The following is a 22,342-nucleotide window of genomic DNA, read 5'->3' as shown; positions in this document are numbered from 1 at the left end:
AAATTGGAGATGTTAATGTCAGCTCTTTGCTTTATGTGGACGATGTTATACTTCTAAATAAATCCGCTACAAGTCTGCAAGAGATTCTCTGACTAAATTGAATAACTGTTGTAATAGATATGGTATGAAGGTCAGCAATAAAAAAACAAAGGCAATGAAAATAGGTGGAATCATTGAAAATGTCAACTTTGTTGTGAATGGAGAACCTGTGGAACAAGTAAAACATTTCAGCTACTTAGGCATGATTTTTAGTGAAGATGGTAAATTAAATATGGAAATAGACAACAGAATCAACAAAGCTGGTATGGTAGGAAGTCAATTGAATAAATTCATATGAATAAGAGAGAAATTAGTTGGAACATTAAATTAGCTGTATACAAGACAGTGTTCAAATCAGTTTTAACTTATGGATCTGAGAGCTGGGTCAGAAGTAAAACACTTGACCAAAGACTAGAGACTGCAGATATGAGAGCCCTGAGAAAGATTAGGGGTGTGAACAGATGGCATCAATGCGAATATCAAAATAAAAACGAGAATATTAGGAAAGAACTTGACATTGTCAGCATCCAAGAATGTGTTAGCAGAGCTAATCTCAGGTGGCATGGTCACTTAAACAGAATGGGCGAGGAAAGATTAGCAAAACAAGTGTACTCTGCCAAATTGGCAGGAACACGAGCCAAAGGAAGACCAAGATATAGGTGGATTGATACGGTACGAAGTGCCTTAGACGATAGAAATATAAGACCTGATAATATTGGAGTCTTGACAAGTTAACAGGATGATTTGGAGGAAAATTGTAGATAGGAAGTTAGTTAATTTGTAAATTTTTCATGTAGTACTATCATATCCTGTACACCCCTGAGGGTACATGGCAGGAATTTGATGTTGATAAATCTAATAATGAAGCATTGCATGCATACTGCTGTTTACAGAGCAACCTAAATAGTATGCCTCAATAGTTTGCAAGTCCTTTAGTTTGTATAAAGAAATATGGTGAATTTTGAGTTAAAGTTAATTTTAATTCAAAAAAGTCCAAATTTCTTTATACAAACTGCAAAAGTATATTTATCTTTTATATTATATTTACTTCAAAATATTTTTAAAAAATTTTTTGAAGTAAATATAAATGTTCATTTTTTGATATTGTAAAAGATGACAATATCTTCAATACATTACGAGCAATTTATTTAAAATATTTCATACAATTTATTGCCACTTCTATCAGTTAAGTGTTTCTCTTTTGAATTCCTCTTTCTTAGAATTGGTCAGAAAAAAAAATTTTTTTTTTTAATACATACATTTACTTTGCTGATTTTTCATTTATTTTTGTACTTATAGCATATGCTCTCCCTAAGTTGTACTTCAAACTTCACTACTGTGTATCCTGTGCAATACATTCTAAAGTAGTAAGGAATAGATCAAGAGAGGCAAGAAAAGATAGAACACCACCACCAAGGTTTCAGAGACCATTTGGTGTAAGATTTTTTTTTTTTTTCCAATAAACTCTTCAATATTTATGTAATCCTAAGTGAGAACACAAATTTTATTTAATTTATGAACTGTGAAACTGGTTACAAAAATCACTTCCATGGAGTTGCTTATAAATGGAGAGCTTTTTCTATTTTCATGAACAAGATGCTTGTTTTACATTTTGCTTGTTGCTTTTGATAAGCTTTTTTCAGTCAAGGCTGAGTAAACTTGTAGATTAGGATAATAGGTTTTATTGTAATTGGCAGGCGCACAAAAAAAAAAAAAAAGATCCAGGAACATGCAATTAACCAGTACCTCAAAATAGCACAGTACCTCAAAAGCTAATAAAAAAAAATGAAACAAAATACAGCTTCTAATATTTATTACAGTTTTAATACCTCTTTATTAATTAGTGTTTTGATAATTTTTATTAATAGTCCAGAATATTAAAAACATTCATTCTTTCTCCAATATTTGAAGACACATTTCTTTATAATATGAAATCCAGAATTTCCTCTTCAACATAAATTCACTAGTGAAAGTTATCTTCCTTTTAATCTGCTACACTCAAATCACCTGTCATGGCCAAGTAAATTGATATTATGCAGACCTAATTAATGCTAGATAGGGTAGATAATTCTGTCCACATAATCTGTCAGTTGTGTTCTGGCCAGTTTGCATATTTTTATTCATAAAAATGTTTCCATAAGTTAAAACTGCCATTTATATCTGACTGGGTGACTTGCCTCTGAGAGATTTCACTTAGTGAAAATTTTTGTGGAGGCTATAGTGAAGGTTTTTCCCTTTTATCATTTGTAATAGTGAGCTCATAATAGCCCATTTCCCTCCTTGGGACTTTTCCTGTAGTTTGTTGTGCATTATTCATGATAGTGGTGTTCAGTATAGTGCACATCTACTGTACTCCTAAACAAATGCAAGTCTCCATTATTTATTAACTAAATTGAATAGTTACTGTAACAAATTTGGCATGAAAATCAACAGTGAGCATATAAAACTTCACCTGCATTCTCAGTGGAGAATCCATGAACAAGTAAAAGATTTAAGCTATTTATGCAAAATTTGTAGTGAAGATTTCAAATTAAATATGAAAATAGTCAATAGAATAGATAGAATTGGTATGGTGTGTGTGTGTGGGGGGTCACATTCCTGGATGTCTCTTGACCTTCAGGAATGTGAAAGCTGTGAAAAGAATATCAATTCCTATAGCTATTCTAAGATGATATGGTCACTTAAACAGAATGGAAGAGAATAGTTTGAGAAAAGAAAAGAACTCTTGCCAAGATGACAAGAAACAGATGCAGATGAAGACCAAGAACTAGGTGAATTAATATAATACCTTAGAAGACCAGACTATAAAAGATATGACAGTACTGGAGTTCTGATAGAAAATTGTCAATAGAAAGTTAGTAATGGTATAAGCTTTTCATATAGTATTGTCATAATATCCTTGCATCCCAGAATAATATTCAGAAATACAATGCTTGGAAAGAAGTCAACCGATGTTATAGTGTGTGTGAGGAACAAACAGCCATGGCACCCACCTTAATAAGATATAGACCCTCCTTTCGTTAAGATGACCGTAGTGATCCTATAGGACATACTTTCCACAAGTGTACAATAGCAATCAATGGGAATTTTGGACTATTCTTCCTGTAGGCATATAATGAGGTCCTGGACTGTTGTGGGGATGGATGTCTCTTGACCTCATCTGATGCACCAGTTCATCACTGATGTTCAATAGGATTGAGAGCAGGGCTCTGTGAAGGCTAGTCAAGAGTGGTAATGTTCATGTCCACAAACCATGTAGCAGCAGCCTTATGACACGATGCATTGTCTTACCGTAAGAGGCAATGGCATTTCTGTAGAAATGCCACAAAGCAGGATGCATTGGATTTTCTTAAATGTTCGGTGTTCGTGGCACTACAAACAGAGGTCCAGGAAAAATAGAATCATACCATCACACTGTTACCTGAATTTCATAGTTGGGGTTACACATTCTGGTAAGAGATGTTCACTGAGCATCTTAAACACCCACACCTGTCCATCTGCTCGGTAGAGGATGTAAGGTGATTCGTAACTCCATAACACAGCTTTCCCAACATCTCACTGTACATACTCTTTGCATCACTGAAGATGATGCTGCATGTTGGTTTGGTAATGTGGAGCTTTGATATTGCAGTCCTACCATGGAAACCCATGTTGTGAGCCTTGGTTCTAAATATTTTTGTGCAGATTCATGTTCCAGTCAATGCCTGACACTCTGCATTCGGTGTGTTGGCTGACAAATAGTGGTTTTTACATATTATCCTTTGTAGCACCCTGGTCATGTTCGGTGAGTATGGTGGGTTGTCCACTGTGGGTAGCACTTGCAATTGACTACTGGTGCTTCCATTTCAGTATGGTCACTGATTGTTTACCTGGGATATCCCAATTTGTCAACAATTTGCTGAACAGATAGGTCTGTAACATTTCTATCACAATGCCTCAAACCCCATTAGTTCCTTTCTCACAGCATTTCACCCTGACTCAGTTGCACCGACTTGGGAGCATCATATTCTTCCAATTTATACCAACTATAAACACATGACTTGTTACATGGCATGATGTCCATTGACTTTCCAAGCAGTGTATGATGATATACAAGAGTTCTAAGAAAGGATGTGAATATATGGCATTAATTGCAGAATCATATTATAAATGGAGATATTAGAAAAAACTTGACATTCTTAGCATTCAAGATCGTGTGAGCAGAGCTAATCTGAGATGGTATCATTACTTAAACAGATTAGTTTATTGACAAATCATTATAGTGTATCAGCAGCATGATCTCATATGTATTTGCATATAGCAAGATGCTTCTTGGAACAGTTTTAGTGAACACCATAGCTTGATCCCCAACCTTAATTCTTCAGGGGACACCTGGGCTATTTGTTCCTCTCCTGCCTGGATATATCCTGCAAAAAATTAGCATTGCCATGACAAGCATTATTTCCAGGAGGATGAGCAATAGCCTTGGAAACAGAAATCACCTAATTTATGATGGGTGCAATCAGCCAAGCCAGCAATTCAACATTATTGAATGCTATATTAGTATAATTTTCTTAAAGTAAGGTAGCACAATCTTCATTTTTATGTAACATTTCTATAGGTTCATCTTCAACAGTTACTTCATACAGAGTCAGATGAAAAAAAAATAATAAAAAATGAAAACAAACTGAATTTTGGGAGTTTCAAACTTTCATCGCTAGTTACCAGTGACAATGACATCAGAGATAATCTGTTAGTGAGAGGCTGTTGTTGTATTTCACAACTTAGTATATGCTGAACTTAAACCTAGTGAACAATTGGAATTAATTTATAAAACATGGAAAAGTCTGCAATCTATCTGAAATGGAGTAGGCACCATATCAATATGGCTGCTTTTGATCAGCTGTTTTCTAGTGCACATCTTCTAGCTAGATGTGACTCGATGTGTGAAGGCAAGAGCCTCCACGATCACAGAATGGTGATCCTGGATTTTTACAGGTTGCTTATTAAAAGTTCTATAAACATTCCATTGTGATCTTTAAGAACATAAAGTACATAGAACTGAAAGTGGGAATTTGTGTACAAGAATGAAGTGAATATTTTGCAGAGGGGGGAAAAGAGCACTCTGAACAAATAAAGCAGGTGAATGCATCTTGGAAAAAAAAAGTATCTGAAAATGCAAATAAATCAGTGGGAAAAAAAACAAAAAAAAACAAAAAAAAAACGGGATAACCGGGAAATCAGCTAAGAACATGTTTAAAACCCTCCAAAAATAAATATTTCATGGATTCGCTGAATAAAAATGGCTATCATAATTATGATACCTAAGAAAAAAATCACAAAAGAAATATTTTATATCTAAAAGGATATAATAACAAAATTATGGAAAGCTTCAATTGAATTTTTTATCTGATGATTGCAATAGAATGATCCAAATGGATTGAGATTGACTTTGCCATATTGAACATGAAAAACATTTGCCAGCCTGGTTGGTCGAGTGGTTAGCATATCTGCTCTCCAGCCAAAAGGCTGTGGGCTTGATCCTGCCATTTACATGGATGTTTGTGATTGTCTGGTGAAATACTAGTGGTGGTGGGCAGTAGATGGTATTGGTGCAGTTGCGGTTAGTTGGTAAACTGAGTGGTGGAGACAAAGAGTTATGGAGTGAGTGACCTGCCTCAATGAGTCTTCAGACTCCCTATAGGTGTCACGCAATAATAATAATAATAAAAATAGCAAGAGGTGCTTAAGGGTCAAAGCTATATAACTGAGAGGAGCCCTCCATAGCCTTTAAAATAATGCAGAGAACTGATCAGGGCTTCTGACCTAATGTCCAGTCCTCACCTTCTCGTGGTGCACCCTGTTAGATATCTAACCGGATACTGAACGAACGAGGATGGGCTGGCATTTTCGGATTTAGCTGACCAAATTGTATTCTTATAATCTTAAACCAAAATAAAAAAAAATGATAGTACAACATGACAGAATTTCATGTCGGCTGGAGCGTCGCCCAGTTAAACAAGGCCCTGTTGTTTTTGCCAGGGACCCACGGCAAACAGCAAAAAGTCAGTTACTGGAACAAATCCTTAAATCCACCCCAATTCAACATCACCAGAGTTCAAGATTGGTACTATCAACATAAGAAACCTGAATGGCAAAGAAATGGAGCTAGCTGAGGAATCGGAAGTACCAAATTGACATAATAGGGATGACTGAAACAAAAAAGGCAAAAACTTGTGAGATCTTTCTGAGTAATAAATAGAAAATGTTATATTCAGGCAATGACAATCAAGGAAAAGGAGTAGCCATAGTATTAAACACTAAATACGAGGCTAATCTTCTTGAATGGTAGGCAGTCTCAAGTAGAGTGATGTGGGCAAATGTGAGAATGGGGAACAACAATGAGACTTATTAAAATTGCTGCATTCTAATCTTAGTTGTATACAGTTTCTTTTCCATATCGGAATATGTAGTATTGCCATATTATAACATCAAGGAAAATATTTTAAAGCACATGATAGCTTTGTCAATGTCTATGGAATTTGATGATGAACTTTGCAAAAAAGTAAAAATGGCTGAATTTGAAGCCTTATTAAATTTGTGCAGTATCAAATAAAAATTTGAGATTTTTTATGAGAGATATTCTTGATAAGCATTTTCATCCCTTTTGAAAATAAAAAAAATGGCATTTTTTTTTTTCCTCCTTAAAACAATTTTTAGGACTTCATGAGTGGCATGAAGTAAATTAAATGTTTAGAGTTTTTACATGTCACCAGTAATTAAATGCAATTTTTTAATGTTATACCAGTAACTTAGCTATGCAGGCAATGGAATTTCATATCACTAGAGTTTGCAAAGAATAGGTGTGCACTGAACTTCAGTATGTACAAAATTTTGTTCCATTTTAACCAAGTTTATTTAGCTAAATAATAAAAATAATTGGTACTTACCATTTAAATGTAATTTATTTTTCCAAAGAATATGATCATATCAATTTTAATAGCAAAACTGTGGTAAATAATAAAGGCAAATACCTGTTGGATTTCTGCTCAGGACATGGACTGGTTATTGCTAACACCGTGATCCAACATAAGAATGTGCACAAATTCGCATGGAGAGAAGAGGCAAGGAATAAGAAAAGTCTCATTGACTATGTTATTGTTGATAGTGATGTTTTTTCCCTGGTGCAGGACACCAGAGTGTACAGAGGATTTGAAATTGGAAGTGATCACTATTTAGTCTTGAGGCAGGATAAAACTGAATTTCATATTGAGAAGAATAAAAGTTGAGCAGCTCTCAGATGTTAACTGTAGACTAGAATACATAAAGATTATTGAAGAAAAAACAAAAGGGTTTGAGAACAAGAACAAAACCTTGGAGATTCATTGGCAAACCTTGAAGAAAACTGTGATTGATTCAGCCAGAGAGGCATATGGTGAGGTTGTCTGCAAGGATAGAAAAATCAGAACTCAATGGTGGACACAGGAAGTAAAAGAGGCAGTGCAGGAAAAGAAGAAAGCATATCAAAAGTTCCTGTCAAATAAGTCAGCCTTTTCTCTTAGAGAATACAGAGACAAATGTAAGAAAACTAAACACTGTGTAAAACTAGCTAAACAAAAGTAATGAGAGAACTTTGGCAAGAACATAGAAAATAAATATCAAGAAGGTGGTAAAATATTCTGGAGGTTGTTGAAGAAGCTCAGAAATGGAGGAAAGAGTGCTGTAAAAGAAATTACAGATGATAAAGGTGACATGAAAACATGAAAAAAAAAATCCTTGAAGTATGGAGTAATTACTTCGAAAAATTGCTAAATGAGAAAAGCAGTCATAGCACACTGGTAAAAAAACACTCAACAGGCATACAGTCAGGAATACATATCCACACTTGAAGTAGAAAAAGCCATTAAAGGCTTAAAATGTGAAAAGGCAGCAGGAGTAAATGATATTTGACCAGGAATGCTTAAGTATGGTGGTATCAAAGTCTTGCAGTGGCTGCACTGCATAGTTCAGAAGGCGTCGACAGAGTGACGAATTCCTGATGATTGGAGTAGAGCGCTCGTACCCATATATAAAAAGGGAAATGAAACTGAATGTGAGAAGATTTATGTTAGTATGCTTGAGAAACGGTTGAGAAGAATTGTGGAAGAAAAGCTTGATGAAGAACAAGCTGGATTCAGGCCAAATAGAGGCTGTCAGGATCAGATCTTCACTTTATGATAAATAGTCGAGAAATCATGGGAATATAACAAAGATCTGTATTTAAGCTTTGTTGATCTGGAAAAGGCATATGACAAGGTGCCAAGAGAGAAGCTATTCAATATGGTACAGTTATATGTTGTCAGTGGGGCATTATATCAAGAAATACTTAGTCTTTATTTGAGTTGTAAATCAGCAATTAGGATTGAAGTACAGGAAAGATGGTTTAATGTTAAATCTGTTGTGAGACAAGGATGTACATTATCTCCTCTATTATTCATTATCTATATGGATCATATTATGAAGGAAAGTAGTATTAAACCTGATATCAAAATTGGAGATGTTAATGTCAGCTCTTTGCTTTATGCAGAGGATCTTATACTTCTAAATAAATCTGCTACAAGTCTGCAAGATTCTCTGACTAAATTGAATAACTGTTGTAATAGATATAGTATGAAAGTCAGCAATAAAAAGATAAACAATGAAAATAGGCAGAATCATTGAAAATGTCAACTGCGTTGTGAATGGAGAACCTGTGGAACAAGTAAAACATTTCAGCTACTTAGGCATGATTTTTAGTGAAGATGGTAAATTAAATATGTAAATAGACAACAGAATCAACGAAACTGGTATGGTAGGAAGTCAATTGAATAAATTCATATGGAATAAGAGAGAAATTAGTCAGAACACTAAATTAGCTGTATACAAGACAGTGTTCAAACCAGTTTTAACTTATGGATCTGAGAGCTGGGTCAGAAGTGAAGCGCTTAACCAAAGACTAGAGACTGCAGATATGAGAGTCCTGAGAAAGATTAGAGGCATTAACAGATAGCATCAATGGCAGTATTAAAAACGCGGATATTAGGAAAGAACTTGACATTATCAGCATCCAGGAATGTGTTAGCAGAGCTAATCTCTGGTGGTATGGTCACTTAAACAGAATGGGCGAGAAAGATTAGCAAAACAAGTGTTCTCTGCCAGGTTGGCAGGAAAACAACACGGAGGAAGACAACGATATAGATGGATTGATACGATACAAAGTGCCTTAGATGATAGAAATATAAGATCTGATAATGTTGGAGTGTTGATAAGTAACAGAGTGATTTGGAGGAAAATTGTAGATAGGACGTTAGTAATGATGTAAATTTTTCATGTAGTACTATTATATCTTGTACACCCCTTGAGGGTATATGGCAGGAATTTGATGATGATAATGAACTATAGTAAATCAAATTTTCTTTTTAATAATTGCCATCATAAGCAGAGCAGTTCATGGTAAAATCATCGTTGTTCAAGTGATTGCAACAACTTCAAACCTTCTGAAGCAGAATAGTAGATCTATGTTTTCCCCATCAACTGAGGCATGGCTGCGAATACCTTCTTGTGTTGTTAGTTTTCACTGAATTTTTCAAATCTTCCTTTGTACAGGTCACCTTTATGTTCATTGTCTTTGCTGGATACAAAAGAATTTTATAACAACAAAGTTGCTAAAAGTTATTTTGCAAGATGGATGCTAGAACAGAAGTCAAACACTGCATGCAGTAACAACACATTTTGTGAACTGTTTACTGGTGTCATATGCTTTGGAGACATGACTCATCACATGGCACAATCCATTTGACATGTCACTGTGAATAAACCAAAATCATTAACACATTTTTCACTTTCCCCTTTGCTATTCACATGGCAAACCATTTATGATCCTAAAAAAAAGATTCTCCTTTAACACTTTTTTTTAACAGCTGTAGAGAATTGCTAGTCCTCTGTGCAGAAAACTTTTACATGACCTGCCAAATGCGTAGGACTTTAAAAGATTCTGACAGTCTCCACTGACAGCTGTGTGGCAACAATTCAGTGAGTGCAGAAACATTTTCAGTCATTGCATAGCAATGAAACTTTGCAGCATAACAGGAGCATTGGTTTGTTAGACAGATGCTAAATACACTGAATGATACAACAAAAAATGAGGTTTCAGATTTTTTATGATAATCTTTCATAAAAAAGTTGTCTACTATATAACTTTTTTTGACTTCAAAGTCAGCTGTGTTTCATTTTTTTGCAAGCTATAACATTTCATTTTCATTCTGTTCTTATTTCAAGTTATCTTTCTCATGTGGATGAGAAAGAGGTGGCACTATTACAGCACCAGTTAAATGCTGATCTTCTGGCATCATTCTTCGCATTCATCTCCTGTTTAGACAACCTAGGTAAATCCCCTCCTACCATATCAGAATCAGTACACCACTCATCTCCTTATGTCTGATCTTTTGATAAAAAGACATCAAAAGAAAATTTCAAAAGATTCTAGTATTAAGTCCTGTCATGAAAAGACAAAAAAAAATTGGAGAGATCCTGCTGTTGCTCTTGACATCTCCAGAGCATTTGATTGGGTCCAGAATAAAGGTCTGCTCTCCAAATTGCCATTCTTTGGTCTGTCTTCTACTATTGCTAATTATAGCCAATTTGTCTAGTGGATCACTGCACATCATGGTGGATGCTTCCTCTCTTTGAACCTCACCAACAATACAGGAGTGCCTTGGGCTCTCTTATATGCAAATCTTTCTCTTTGACTAATAATGTCATCCATATTTTTGCTGATAGTGTACTCTTTCTCTTACTTATTCATCAATCCATGTACTTCATAAATGTCTTCAAGATCTACAACATGAACCATAACATGTTGACTGCCATTGGCCCAATATGTAAACTTGCTGTTGGTACCAATATGTTATGTTGCAAATACAATATGAGATAACTCAGCTTGCCTATGGAGGGTGTCTGTTGACTTCTTTCCAAGTGTATAAGCTTGTCCAGAGCAGGCTTTATCAAAATCCATGCGCATTAAGCGGGATTTGAATTCACGACTTGTTGGTTGGAGAGCAGGTATGCTAACTATGTGGCCAGCCATACTGGCTTGCTTAATACAGTCAGTTTCATTTCTCTTCATTCACAAAACCTTGTGCTCAGATGACAAGCTTCAAATTCTTATATGGCCAATGGCTTAACACCAGTTTTCTAGCCATTTAGGAGTAGCAGCACTAAATTTAGTGAAGTTTTACTCCAAACTCACCAAACCAACTTCTTGTCCCCCCCCCAACACACTTCTGTCCTTTGGAACATTCTTTTCAAATTGTAACTGAAAAGTTCCTTTTCAGTTACAATTTGAAGAATGTTCTATGTCCACTCTAGGACTGGATAAAAACTGTTAATTCAATAAGTCAAGTTAAATGTGGCCTTTGAATGACTTTCTCGCAGACCTTGGGCAACGTAATGTAGCGCCGTACTTATTGGGTTACAGGTAGTGCTTCATTGCTGATTCTAAAAAAAAAAGTCTCGCATCTACTACTGTTTAGCAGTTTTCTTCCATTTGATCCTGTGTGAAGGGGTATCTCGCAGATGAGAATGAACAATCTTCTAATAGACACCTCCACCTATGTTATAGATCAGGGTTCCACTAAATCTCAAACGAAAAAGGTGTATAAATTATAAAAAAAAAAAAAAAAAAATGCATCTTGGTTCAAAGAAATTATCAAGAAAATTAAAATTACAATATTAAATTAAATCACATATACGAGATCCCCAAAATTCCCAAACTAAATATGGTTTTATACATGGATGTATAGATAGACAGCCCACTTACAAAATTTTCAAACAGCAAAATCACTGCTCCCTTCCTACACACACACCTCAGGAACAACCCTTCCTTCATTAAAAATGTAAAAAAATTGTATGCACTCTTTAAAACTTCGGAGGAAAATCTTTCATATTATTTTTTTTTATCAATATACCACTGATGGAAACTTCAATCCTGTTAAGCCACATTCTTTGCCATATTTGAATTATTCAAATATTCATGCACTGAATTATTTTTCATGGAAAGGGAAAATATACAAAAGCTAGATTATAGCTGTAATGGGATCCCCCCCCCCCCATGCCAATTTCTTTATGGAATTACTTGAAAACCAAACAAAAACCCATTTGGCTGTGTTATGTAGATGTGTCTGTTTGGTCTCATTGCACAGGCACATTGCATTTTTAGCACTATGCTTCAAGTATAGCAGCATTAATATTACAAAGACCTGGTGACAGTCATTCTCAGACTTCATGTAACTTAACTTCTCTGAGTTGGCTTTTTTTTTAAAATAAACACCAGCATTTCAAAAATGCATTTCACTATAGAAAATGAACACTGGGCCAGGGCTATTTCTTTTAATGACACAGCCATAGAAACTTGATTTGTTTTACTTTTTTTAAAATTAAAAAAAAAATTTTTTTTTAGACAATGGCTATTGCTCTTATACGATAAGCAAAATACTGCATATCACCACATAAGATCACAACAAAACTATTCCTATCACTTATATTTAGGGTATCTTTGAAAAGATATCCTAAATATATCAAATGGTCATCACATCCTTTATTGTAGATGCCTGCAGCTTGTTCTACTTTGGACAGACAGATATGATAACATTATTTTATCATTATTTTATGGTATTTCCATGGAGTCCAGAGACTTGTTGCAGGAGACCCAAATCAACCATCATACACACAAATCCTATCATACCTCTCCTTGAATCCATTCACTGTCAGGAAACCTACAACCAATTCTGGTAATCTATTCCACTCATTCTCCATTCTACATGCAGAAATTCTGGTCTGCACTCCTAATAACCACACTCTTACACAACTTCCACAGGTGGTCCCTAGTTCTGTGTATGTCATATATTGACATCTGCCATAAAGAGAACATGAGCACTGCAATTGCACTCATCTGTGGCTAGATACTTTTTCACACTGGATTAAATGAAATAAGACATAATGTGCAATAAGGGTACACATCATCTCCATTTGCGAAAATTTGGAGAAAAGAGCAAAGCTAATAATAATGGCAAATACCTGTTGAATTTCTGCTCAGGACATGGACTGGTTATTACTAACACCATATTCCATAAAAATGTGCACAACATTTACATGGAGAGAAGAGGCAATGAATAAGAAAAGTCTCATTGACTATGTTATTGTTGATAGTGATGTTTTCTCTCTGGTGTAGGACACTAGAGTGTACAGAAGATTTGAAATTGGAAGTGATCACCATTTTGTCTTGAGCAGGATAAAATTGAATTTCATATTGAAAAAAACATGTAAGAAAGTTTTAAAGTGAATAAAAGTTGAGCAGCTCTCAGATGTGAACTGTAGACTAAAATACACAGATTATTCAAGAAAAAATGAAAGAGTAACCAAACCTTGGAGATTCAGAGGCAAGCCCTGAAGAAATCATTGATTGATTCAGCCAGAGAGGCATGTGGTGAGGTTGTCTGCAAGGATAGAAAAATCAGAACTCCATGGTGGACACAAGAAGTTAAAGAAGCAGTGAAGGAAAAGAAGAAAGCATATATCAAACGTTCCTGGCAAATAAATCAGCTTGTGCTCTTAAAGAATACAGAGACAAATGTAAAAAAGCTAAACAAGTCATGGTAAGACACTTTTTTTTAAGAACATAGAAATTAAATATCAAGAGAGTGGCAAGATATTCTGGAGGTTGTTGAAGAAGCTCAGAAATAGAGGAAAGAGTGCTGTAAAAGGAATTAGAGATGATAAAGGTGGCATGAAAACTGGAGAAAAAGATATCCTTGAAGTATAGAGTAATTACTTTGAAAAATTGCTAAATGAAACAAGCAATGACCACACAGTGGTAAAAAAACACTCACTTGACATGCAATCAGGAATACATATAAAGTAGTAAAAGCCTGAAATGTGGAAAAGCAGCTGGAGTAGATGATATTCGACCAAAAATGCTCAAGCATGGAGGTATAAAAGTCTTACAGTGGCTGCACTGCATAATTCACAAGGCCTGGACAGAGGGGCGAATTCCTGATGATTGGAGTAGAGCTGTCATTGTCATCGTATGGTATGCTTTCACGTAGGCCTACATTTTACCCGTAAGCTTCTATAACTGATAATCCCACGGAATAGGTTGGTTGTTCCTTATTTCGGTGGTTCCCATGTTCGTCAAAAGCGTGTGTTCATGGGGCCGCTTTGCCTGCTTTGTGGGAGGAAAAACCCCATGATAAACTGGGGAAAAAACCTTGCTGCCCATGTCCAAGACTGGCTAACTTGGCTATGGCTGAGGAAAATCCTTAAGCTCCTCACGTCACCGATGGGAATCGAACCTAGGACACTCCTACCCCAGGCATATTGTTGCAGCCACTAGGCTAACTATGTGGATGCTTTAATAGTACTCATATATAAAAAGGGAGATAAAACTGATGTGAGAATTACAGAGGTATTTCTCTACTGAGTGTTTGTGGTCAGCTTTATGTCAGTATACTTGAGAAACAGTTGAGAAGGATTGTGGAAGAGAAGCTTGGTGGAGAACAAGCTGGATTCAGGCCAAATAGTGACTTGCAAGATCAGATTTTCACTTTACGACAAATAGTCGAGAAATCATGGGAATATAACAGAGATCTGTATTTAAGTTTTGTAGATCTGGAAAAAGCATATGACAAGGTGCCAAGAGAGAAGCTATTCAAAACGCTACAGTTATGTGATGTCAATGGGGCATTATATCAAGCAATACTTAGTCTTTATTTGAGTTGTAAGTCAGCAGTTAGAATTGAACGAAGTACAGGAAGATGGTTTAATGTTAAATCTGGTGCAGACAAGGATGTACATTATCCCCTCTTATTCATTATTTATATGCATCGCATTATGAAGGAAAGTGGTATTAAACCTGTTTTCAACTGGAGATATTAATGCCAGCCTGTTGCTTTATGCAGATGATGTTATACTTCTAGATAAATCCAATACAAGTCTACAAGGTTTCCTTGCTAAATTGAAAAACTGCTGTATTAAATTTGGTATGAAAATCAGCAATAACAAGACAAAGACAATGAAAATAGGCAGAAGCATTGAAAATATAAACTGCATTGTGAATGGAGAACCTATAGAACAAGTAAAACATTTCAGCTACTTAGGCAAGATTTTTAGTGAAGATGGGAAATTAAATATGGAAATAGACAACAGAATCAACAAAGCTGGTATGGTAGGAAGTCAGGTGAATAAATTTATATGGAATAAAAGAGAAATTAGTCAAAACATTAAATTAACTGTATACAAGACAGTGTTCAAACCAATTTTAACTTATGGATCTGAGAGCTGGGTTAGAAGTACGACACTTGACCAAAGACTGGAGAATGCAGATATGAAAGTCCTGAGAAAGATTAGGGACATGAACAGATGGCATCAATGGCAATATCATATTAAAAACCAGGAAATTAGGAAAGAACTTGACATTGTTAGTATCCAGAAATGTATTATTCTCGTAGAAAGGCTTAGACGTTGATTATGCGTGCTTATTAAATTGTAGGGAATGGTGATGGATTTGGAATAATCAATATTGTGAAGGGGGGAGGGGTTGTGGTTAACTGGTGTCAGTATTTTTTGGATTTTTTTTGGGTGGTAGCCATTGGCTGAGAAAGTGTTGAGGATGTGGTTTAGTTCTGTGGTTAGGGCATTGTCATTTGAACAGATAAGTTTAGCCCTGTTGTGTTGTGTCTTAATAACTCCATATTGTTGTAGGGGGGGGGATTGTTAGTGACTGTATCTACCTGTATAGGTGGGTTTTCTATGAACTGAGAAAACTAAGGTTCTGGCAGGTGACTAGTGTGTCTAAGAAAGGCAGGCTGTTGTTTTTCTCCTTTTCCAGGGCGAACTTGATTCTCTGGTGTTGGTTGTTCAAGTGTGTTAGGAAGCAGAGGAGTGTATCAGAGCCATGTGGCCGAATAGCGAATACATCATCAATGTAGCGAAGCCATATGGTTGGTTTCTGTGGGGCAGAGTTTAAGGCTTTCTCTTCAAACGTCTCCATAAAAAAGTTGGCCAAGGGTGGGGGAGAGTGATGAACCCATGGCTGTCCCCTCTATTTGTTTGTAGAATTTTCCTTGCCAAACAAAATAACCTGAGTTCATAGTGAACTGAAATAGGGCTTAGATATCGGGAGGAAATTTAGCTTGGATTAGCTCTAAGGTTTCTTTGAGTGGGACATTTGCGAATAAGGAGGAGACGTCAAAACTGACCATTATGTCAGTATGTTGGAGTGTAAGGTTTTCTATGATGGCTTTGAAATGGGCTGAGTTTTTATGTGTGATTTGTGTATAGTATAGTGTGTGAGCGCTTTGGCCAAATGTTTAGCTAATTTGTATGTGGGAGAATCAATGCCATCCACTATGGGAATTAATGGCACATTTTCTTTATGTATTTTTGGGAGTCCATATATACGGGGATGGGAGGGAAGTATGGATTTAAACGGTTTTAATTTGTTAGTGACTTCTACAGGCCAAGAAGTGACCTTCTTAAGGAGCCTGTGGAGTTTTCTAATTTGTGAGTTGGTGGGATTGTACTCATTAGGGAGGTAAGTAGTCCGATCTGATAATACAGCTTTAAGCTTACCTGTGTAGTCTGTTTGGTTAAGTACTGCTGTGGCATTACCTTTATCTGCTTTGGTGATTATTATTTTTTTGTTTTACTTTAATTCCTGCAGCGATTTATATTCCTTATTGGAAATGTTGGTTTTTGGTGAGAACACAACATTGGCCACGGTTTGGAAGGTGGCGGATTCCACGTTCAATTTGGATCATTATATCCTCAGCCGGTAATTTTCTAGGAGCAATGGTGAAGTTGTGGCCATGTGAGAGAGAGCATCGAGTGCTTCAGGCTTCAAATTAACTGAAGAAAGGTTGACCACAGTGTCGGTAGGAAGTTTTGGTTCGGAGGTCGAGTTCTTTTTTAATTTCTCAAACTTCTTGATATGTCGACATCCTACTTTTTTAAATTCTTTATCAGCAGCAGTGCACGAGATGTCGTATAAGATTGACCAAAGCTCGTGATTTAACATGCTAGAAAGCTCTTCTTCGAGTGCCCGTATAGCTAAGTTAGTGTTAGCTAGGAGACAGCGCGTAGAGGTGATTTGTTCTTGTAGCAAAGCCTGAATGGTGCGGTTATAAATTCAGAGAGCCTTTTGTGATAAGAAATGGTGCTTGAATTTGACACAATTTGGGATTACCTGATTATCCCGGCAGCGTTTTAGGAACCTACCTGTAAGCTGTCCTGTTTTGGCCAAACAGGCAGGTCAGCGAATATCAGAATTTCAGAACACAAGGACTACATCCGCTTTCACGAGTACAGCCACTCTAGTCTTGCAGACCATGCTCTGGATACTCGCCACAGAATACAGTGGAAGAAAGCCATGATTATATACTGTAGTAAATTCAAATTTGAAAGGTTGCATGAGACTGCCCCAAATTTGGGAGACTTACATCAGAAGATCTTCAACCTAACTGCCGAGAATACTTGCATAGTCCGCTGGGGGGGGGGCACCATTAGGACTTTTAGGAGAAACAACAGCTTCCTGCTTTTTCCTCAGTTACTGTGTGTAGCGCCTGCGTGCACGTGTCTTTATTTGAATTCCTGTGAAAATGGCAACGTCACGTTGCCGAAATATTGGAATATTTTAATTTATATCATTTGTACATTGTAAATTCCTTAAGTAATTTAATAAGCAGAATGGGAGAGGAAAGATTAGCAAAATGAGTATTCTCTGCCGGGTTGACAGGGAAAAGACCCAAAGGATGACCAAGATACAGGTGGATTGATATAGTAAAAAATGCCTTAGAAGACAGAAATATGTGATCTTACAATGTTGGAGTCTTGACAGGTAACAGATGATTTGCAGGAGAATTATAGATAGGAAGTTAGTAATGATGCTAATTTTTCATCTAGTACTATCATATCCTGTACATCCCTTGAGGGTACATGTCAGGAATTTGTTGATGATTATCTCCATTGGATAATATATGGATAATTCATTATCCATATGGATCACATTTTGAAGGAAAGTGATATTAAATCTGATATCAAAATTGGAGATGTTAATCTCAACTCTTTATGCAGATGATGACATACTTCTAAATAAATCCAGTTTTTGGACTTGCTGTCATGTCCTATTTTACAAGCACTCTCCTGTAACTCACATTGATCTCTGTAAATCAATACAGTTACTGATATTTTGTCAGTCCATTTCTGTATTTTAATGCCTTTTTTTTTTTTATGGCTATTTCTCCATATTTCTGTTTCTTCATTATAACTTCTGCTGGAAGTCCACTTCTAATATTCCTGATTGTTCCACAGAGAAATATTCCTTTTGTGAAAGAGAGAGAATTGAAGAGTTTTGCTGGGGTTTTAATTGACGAGAGCATGATTCTCTGGTGTGGGAGATTCCTTTTGACAATATATTCCTAGCAAGACTTGTAAAGATAGGAATATATTATTATTATTATGGGCTACTCCAAGGAGTCCTTTGACTTATCAGGGAGGCCCTAAACATCATGTCAAGAACTAACCAACATTTGCACAGTATCTATCATACTTTGCTTTGAACTCATTCACAGTTATGGCGCCCACAACAAACTCTGGCAGCTTATTCCACTCATTCACTACTCTCCAAGTAAATAACCTAGTTCTAACACCCTTGCTAACTACACTCTTATTCAGTTTCCATGGATGGCCCCTGCTACCATCTTGGTCAATTGCCTCTGGATCATCTCCTTCTCATCACCAAGAAACCTTGCCACCCAGATCTGTGTGCAGTAGTCAAGTTATTGTTCCTGTTTATCGAGCCTTGATAAGACCCCATCTTGACTACTGCACACAGATCTGGGTGCCAGGGTTTCTTGGTGATGAGAAGATCCAGAGTTGAGTGACCAAGATGGTAGCAGGCATTCAAAGTATTCGTCAGTAACCAAATGATCTGATGAGCTGCTTTGGCCACTTTTGCTATGTCCCCCTAAACTTAAACTCCTTATCCACTAACATTGGCAAGTCTCTGGCTTCAGCAGTTTCCTGGAGTACGTTTCCACCAATGTGGTATAGCTGATCTTTTCAGCCCCAAATGCATAACCTTATGCTTTGCCATATTAAACTGATATCCGTTCTCCATTGCTCAGTCTGCCAATCAGTCCAAATCATCCTGTAAAATTTTGACATCATCTGTATTACAGGTAATGGACAAAAAAAAATGGAAACAGTGACATGTTTCAATTAATATGGTGTTGGCATCTGGTACAGCCTGTATTTTTCAAGGGAAAGGTTCTCTCTCAGTGCTTGGAATTCAATAGGAGGAATTTTACACCATTCTCCTAACAAATTGGATCAATTTACCTTTGTTCTCTAGAGGTGGGAAACGTGGCCTGAGAGCTCGCTCCAAAATTTCCCATGAACATTCTATAGGATTTAAGTCTGGTGATTGGGATGGCCATAGCAAATGGGACACCTTGCTATCATGTTCTGCAAACCACTGGATGATCTTTTGCTCGATGAATGGGAGCATTATCCTATTGAAATATATTTGGCTGCATACGAGAAAAGTCCATCAACATGGGATGAAGATGATTACTTATGATTAAAAGACAGCATCTACTTTGCCTTCCAATATAACAAGTGGACAAACCATGCTATGAGAATGCACCCTAGACCATTACAGAGCCATCAAAACCTTTCACAGTGGGAAACAAGCAATCTTTCTGGTAAGCTTCCTTTGGCTTCCTGATGAATGGGAGCATTATCCTATTGAAATATATTTGGCTGCATACGAGAAAAGTCCATCAACATGGGATGAAGATGATTACTTATGATTAAAAGACAGCATCTACTTTGCCTTCCAATATAACAAGTGGACAAACCATGCTATGAGAATGCACCCTAGACCATTACAGAGCCATCAAAACCTTTCACAGTGGGAAACAAGCAATCTTTCTGGTAAGCTTCCTTTGGCTAATGCTACATGTATTCATCCATTTGCAGCAAAAAGTGAATGTGGATTCATCATATCATATCATATCGCATTCGACCACTGTTGTGTAGTTTACTGCCTGTGATCTTTGCACCATTGGATGTGACTATGTGCATTGATGGGAGTGATCAAAGGCTTGTGTAAGGGGGCCTGACCGTATATCCACCTCTGTAGTTCCTGGTGCAGTGTATTTGTTGATGTGGGTTTTTCACAACCAGAGTTGAATTTTTCACACAACTGCCCAGCAGTAGCCTGTCTAATTTTCATAGTACAGTGCAGTAATGCTCGAATGTCCCTCTCTTGCAGCAAGCACTTTTGTCCACTATTGCATTACAGTGATGTTTGTACTGTTAACTACCGTGCTGGCATAACCTTAGAGACTGTTCCTCAACTAACATGTGCAATTTCAGCTGTTTGGTCACAGTTGCACCTGCCAGCCTGGCTCCAAAATCACCCCCCTCCCTTTCAAAGTCACTGAGGTCCTCTCTGGATTTCATTCCTACATGCAATAAATGGCAGCAGGTGTCTGCTGCCATTTATTGCATGTAAGAATGGAATCCTTATACACATGCCTCTAGGAATGTTGAAAGTATATTTGCATATAAAATACATCTATGTTTGGTGCATTGCAACTACTGATAATGTGACCTGATACTCAGTGTTTTGATTTTTTTGGCCATTAATAATACGCATAAGTATTATTTGGATAAATTAAAGGATTCCAAAAAATTTCTTTTTGAATGCGAGTACCCATTTCTTGGATTTAATTTGGAACTTCACAATCCTGAGTTGTAGATAATCACTTATCTGTTTCTTTTACCTTAAATTCCAATGCAGAGTGCACTTCAGATGGATTTTCTGCATCAAGTGGTAAAGCTCATCTTCTCTGCTGTACTAAACCAGTACTTCTACATTACTTACTGGATTCCATTCATTTGCAACAAAGTTTCGAAACCTTGCTTTCTGAAATATCTTTATCAGATGAGGAGCTGCTTTAGAAATACAAGACACAGTTGAAATCATCATCAGTGGCTCAGAAATCTCATCGTTGAAGCATGTGGATTTCTTGCATATGATAGTATTTTGTTGGTGATCATCAGATGCAGTCTTATAAAATATAGGATTCATATTCAGTTAGGAATAGATGCATTTTTATTCCCTACGTGTACACTGTCTGAAAACTGGAATGAAACTGTCCTTATATAGTGAACAATCCCCTCCCAACAGACAATACTGCATACAAAAGAAAAGCAAGTAGTTTTATTGTATCACTAAATGCAGTATAGAGACTTTTCTTTTATAGTCTGCGTACTATATTTAGCAACAATTAGTGTAGAGACATAAGTGGCAAAAGCAAATGTGTGCATGCACACGTGTATCACTTGAAATCAGTTTGAATTGCATTTAAAATTTTTGATACCATTAAGACAGTTCACAAATGTTAACTTTACAAATAAAATTCTATACAAAAAATTACAACTAACACGAAGTATAAACTTTGTGAAGTGTAGTGGGTGTGATGCACATGCAAAACATTTCCTGGCATGAACATGTTAATAGGTTGGATTTGTCGAAAAAAGAAGGCAGTATTTTCGTTACACATATATAGCTGCCGTATGTTTTGGGAAAATAATGTTTCTAGTTATCTTGACATTTTACTTGGTTTAGTGGACATATTTTATTTTCTGGAAATTTAACTTCAACAGTCAAATTACGTTAGTGTGTAAATTTTGGTATTGCATTTTATAAATTAGTAATTGATGTTTCATTCTAAATTTTATGTAAAAAAGAATGTTATTATATACTTGTTTAGAAAGATAGGCACAAAAAAGCTAACTGTACCAAAAGTATTTCTTCAATAATTTGATATTTTAATACCAGATTTGTCAGAAATAAAATCTTATGTGCTAACGAACATTTATTTTTGTTTTTCAGGATATGCCTCGTCCCAATGTTCCCCGTGTCATTCAGAAATAAATAAAAATAAAAATAAAAAAGTGAAATGTAACGGTGTTTAATAAAAATTAAAGGGAAAATATTTAAAAAAAATTTCTTATTTTTCATTTTTGGCTTTAAGTCCATTTTGCAATCTTGAGGACATGACCACTTCCAGAATAATACATCCACATTCTGTTATTTATTTCAGTGATTCATAAACTGGGAGTTATGAAGAATATTAAACATATAGAACTTTTTTTTGCCACCCAGAAAGGAAATGAAATTTCTGAACATCTAAAATGCTGAAATATGTTTCCACTGAGATTGTTGGAAGTGGGATTGTTA

At 36.1% G+C, this 22,342-nt stretch overlaps 1 protein-coding gene across 1 annotated transcript in view; it reads left to right on the top strand.

Annotated features, from left to right (window-relative positions):
• The window catches only part of LOC150108107 (small ribosomal subunit protein eS26-like), a 37,654-nt gene extending 15,559 nt beyond the window's left edge, over window positions 1-22,095 (top strand). Inside the window, exons 3-4 of the mRNA XM_090415590.1 lie at window positions 1,339-1,475; window positions 21,995-22,095. Coding sequence (XP_090271716.1) covers window positions 1,339-1,475; window positions 21,995-22,036 — 179 coding nt within the window. The 3' untranslated portion in view covers window positions 22,037-22,095. The remainder of the gene's footprint in view (window positions 1-1,338; window positions 1,476-21,994) is intronic.
• The last annotated feature ends 247 nt before the right edge of the window (window positions 22,096-22,342 follow it).

The sequence above is a fragment of the Typopeltis vanoorti genome, chromosome 3 (genome assembly GCF_054136105.1).
Source record: "Typopeltis vanoorti isolate ZY-2024b chromosome 3, IOZ_Tvanoo_1.0, whole genome shotgun sequence".
Taxonomy (NCBI): Eukaryota; Metazoa; Arthropoda; class Arachnida; order Uropygi; family Thelyphonidae; genus Typopeltis; species Typopeltis vanoorti.
Note: the sequence above shows the minus strand (reverse complement) of the source record. Positions and strands in the feature narration are given on the sequence as shown.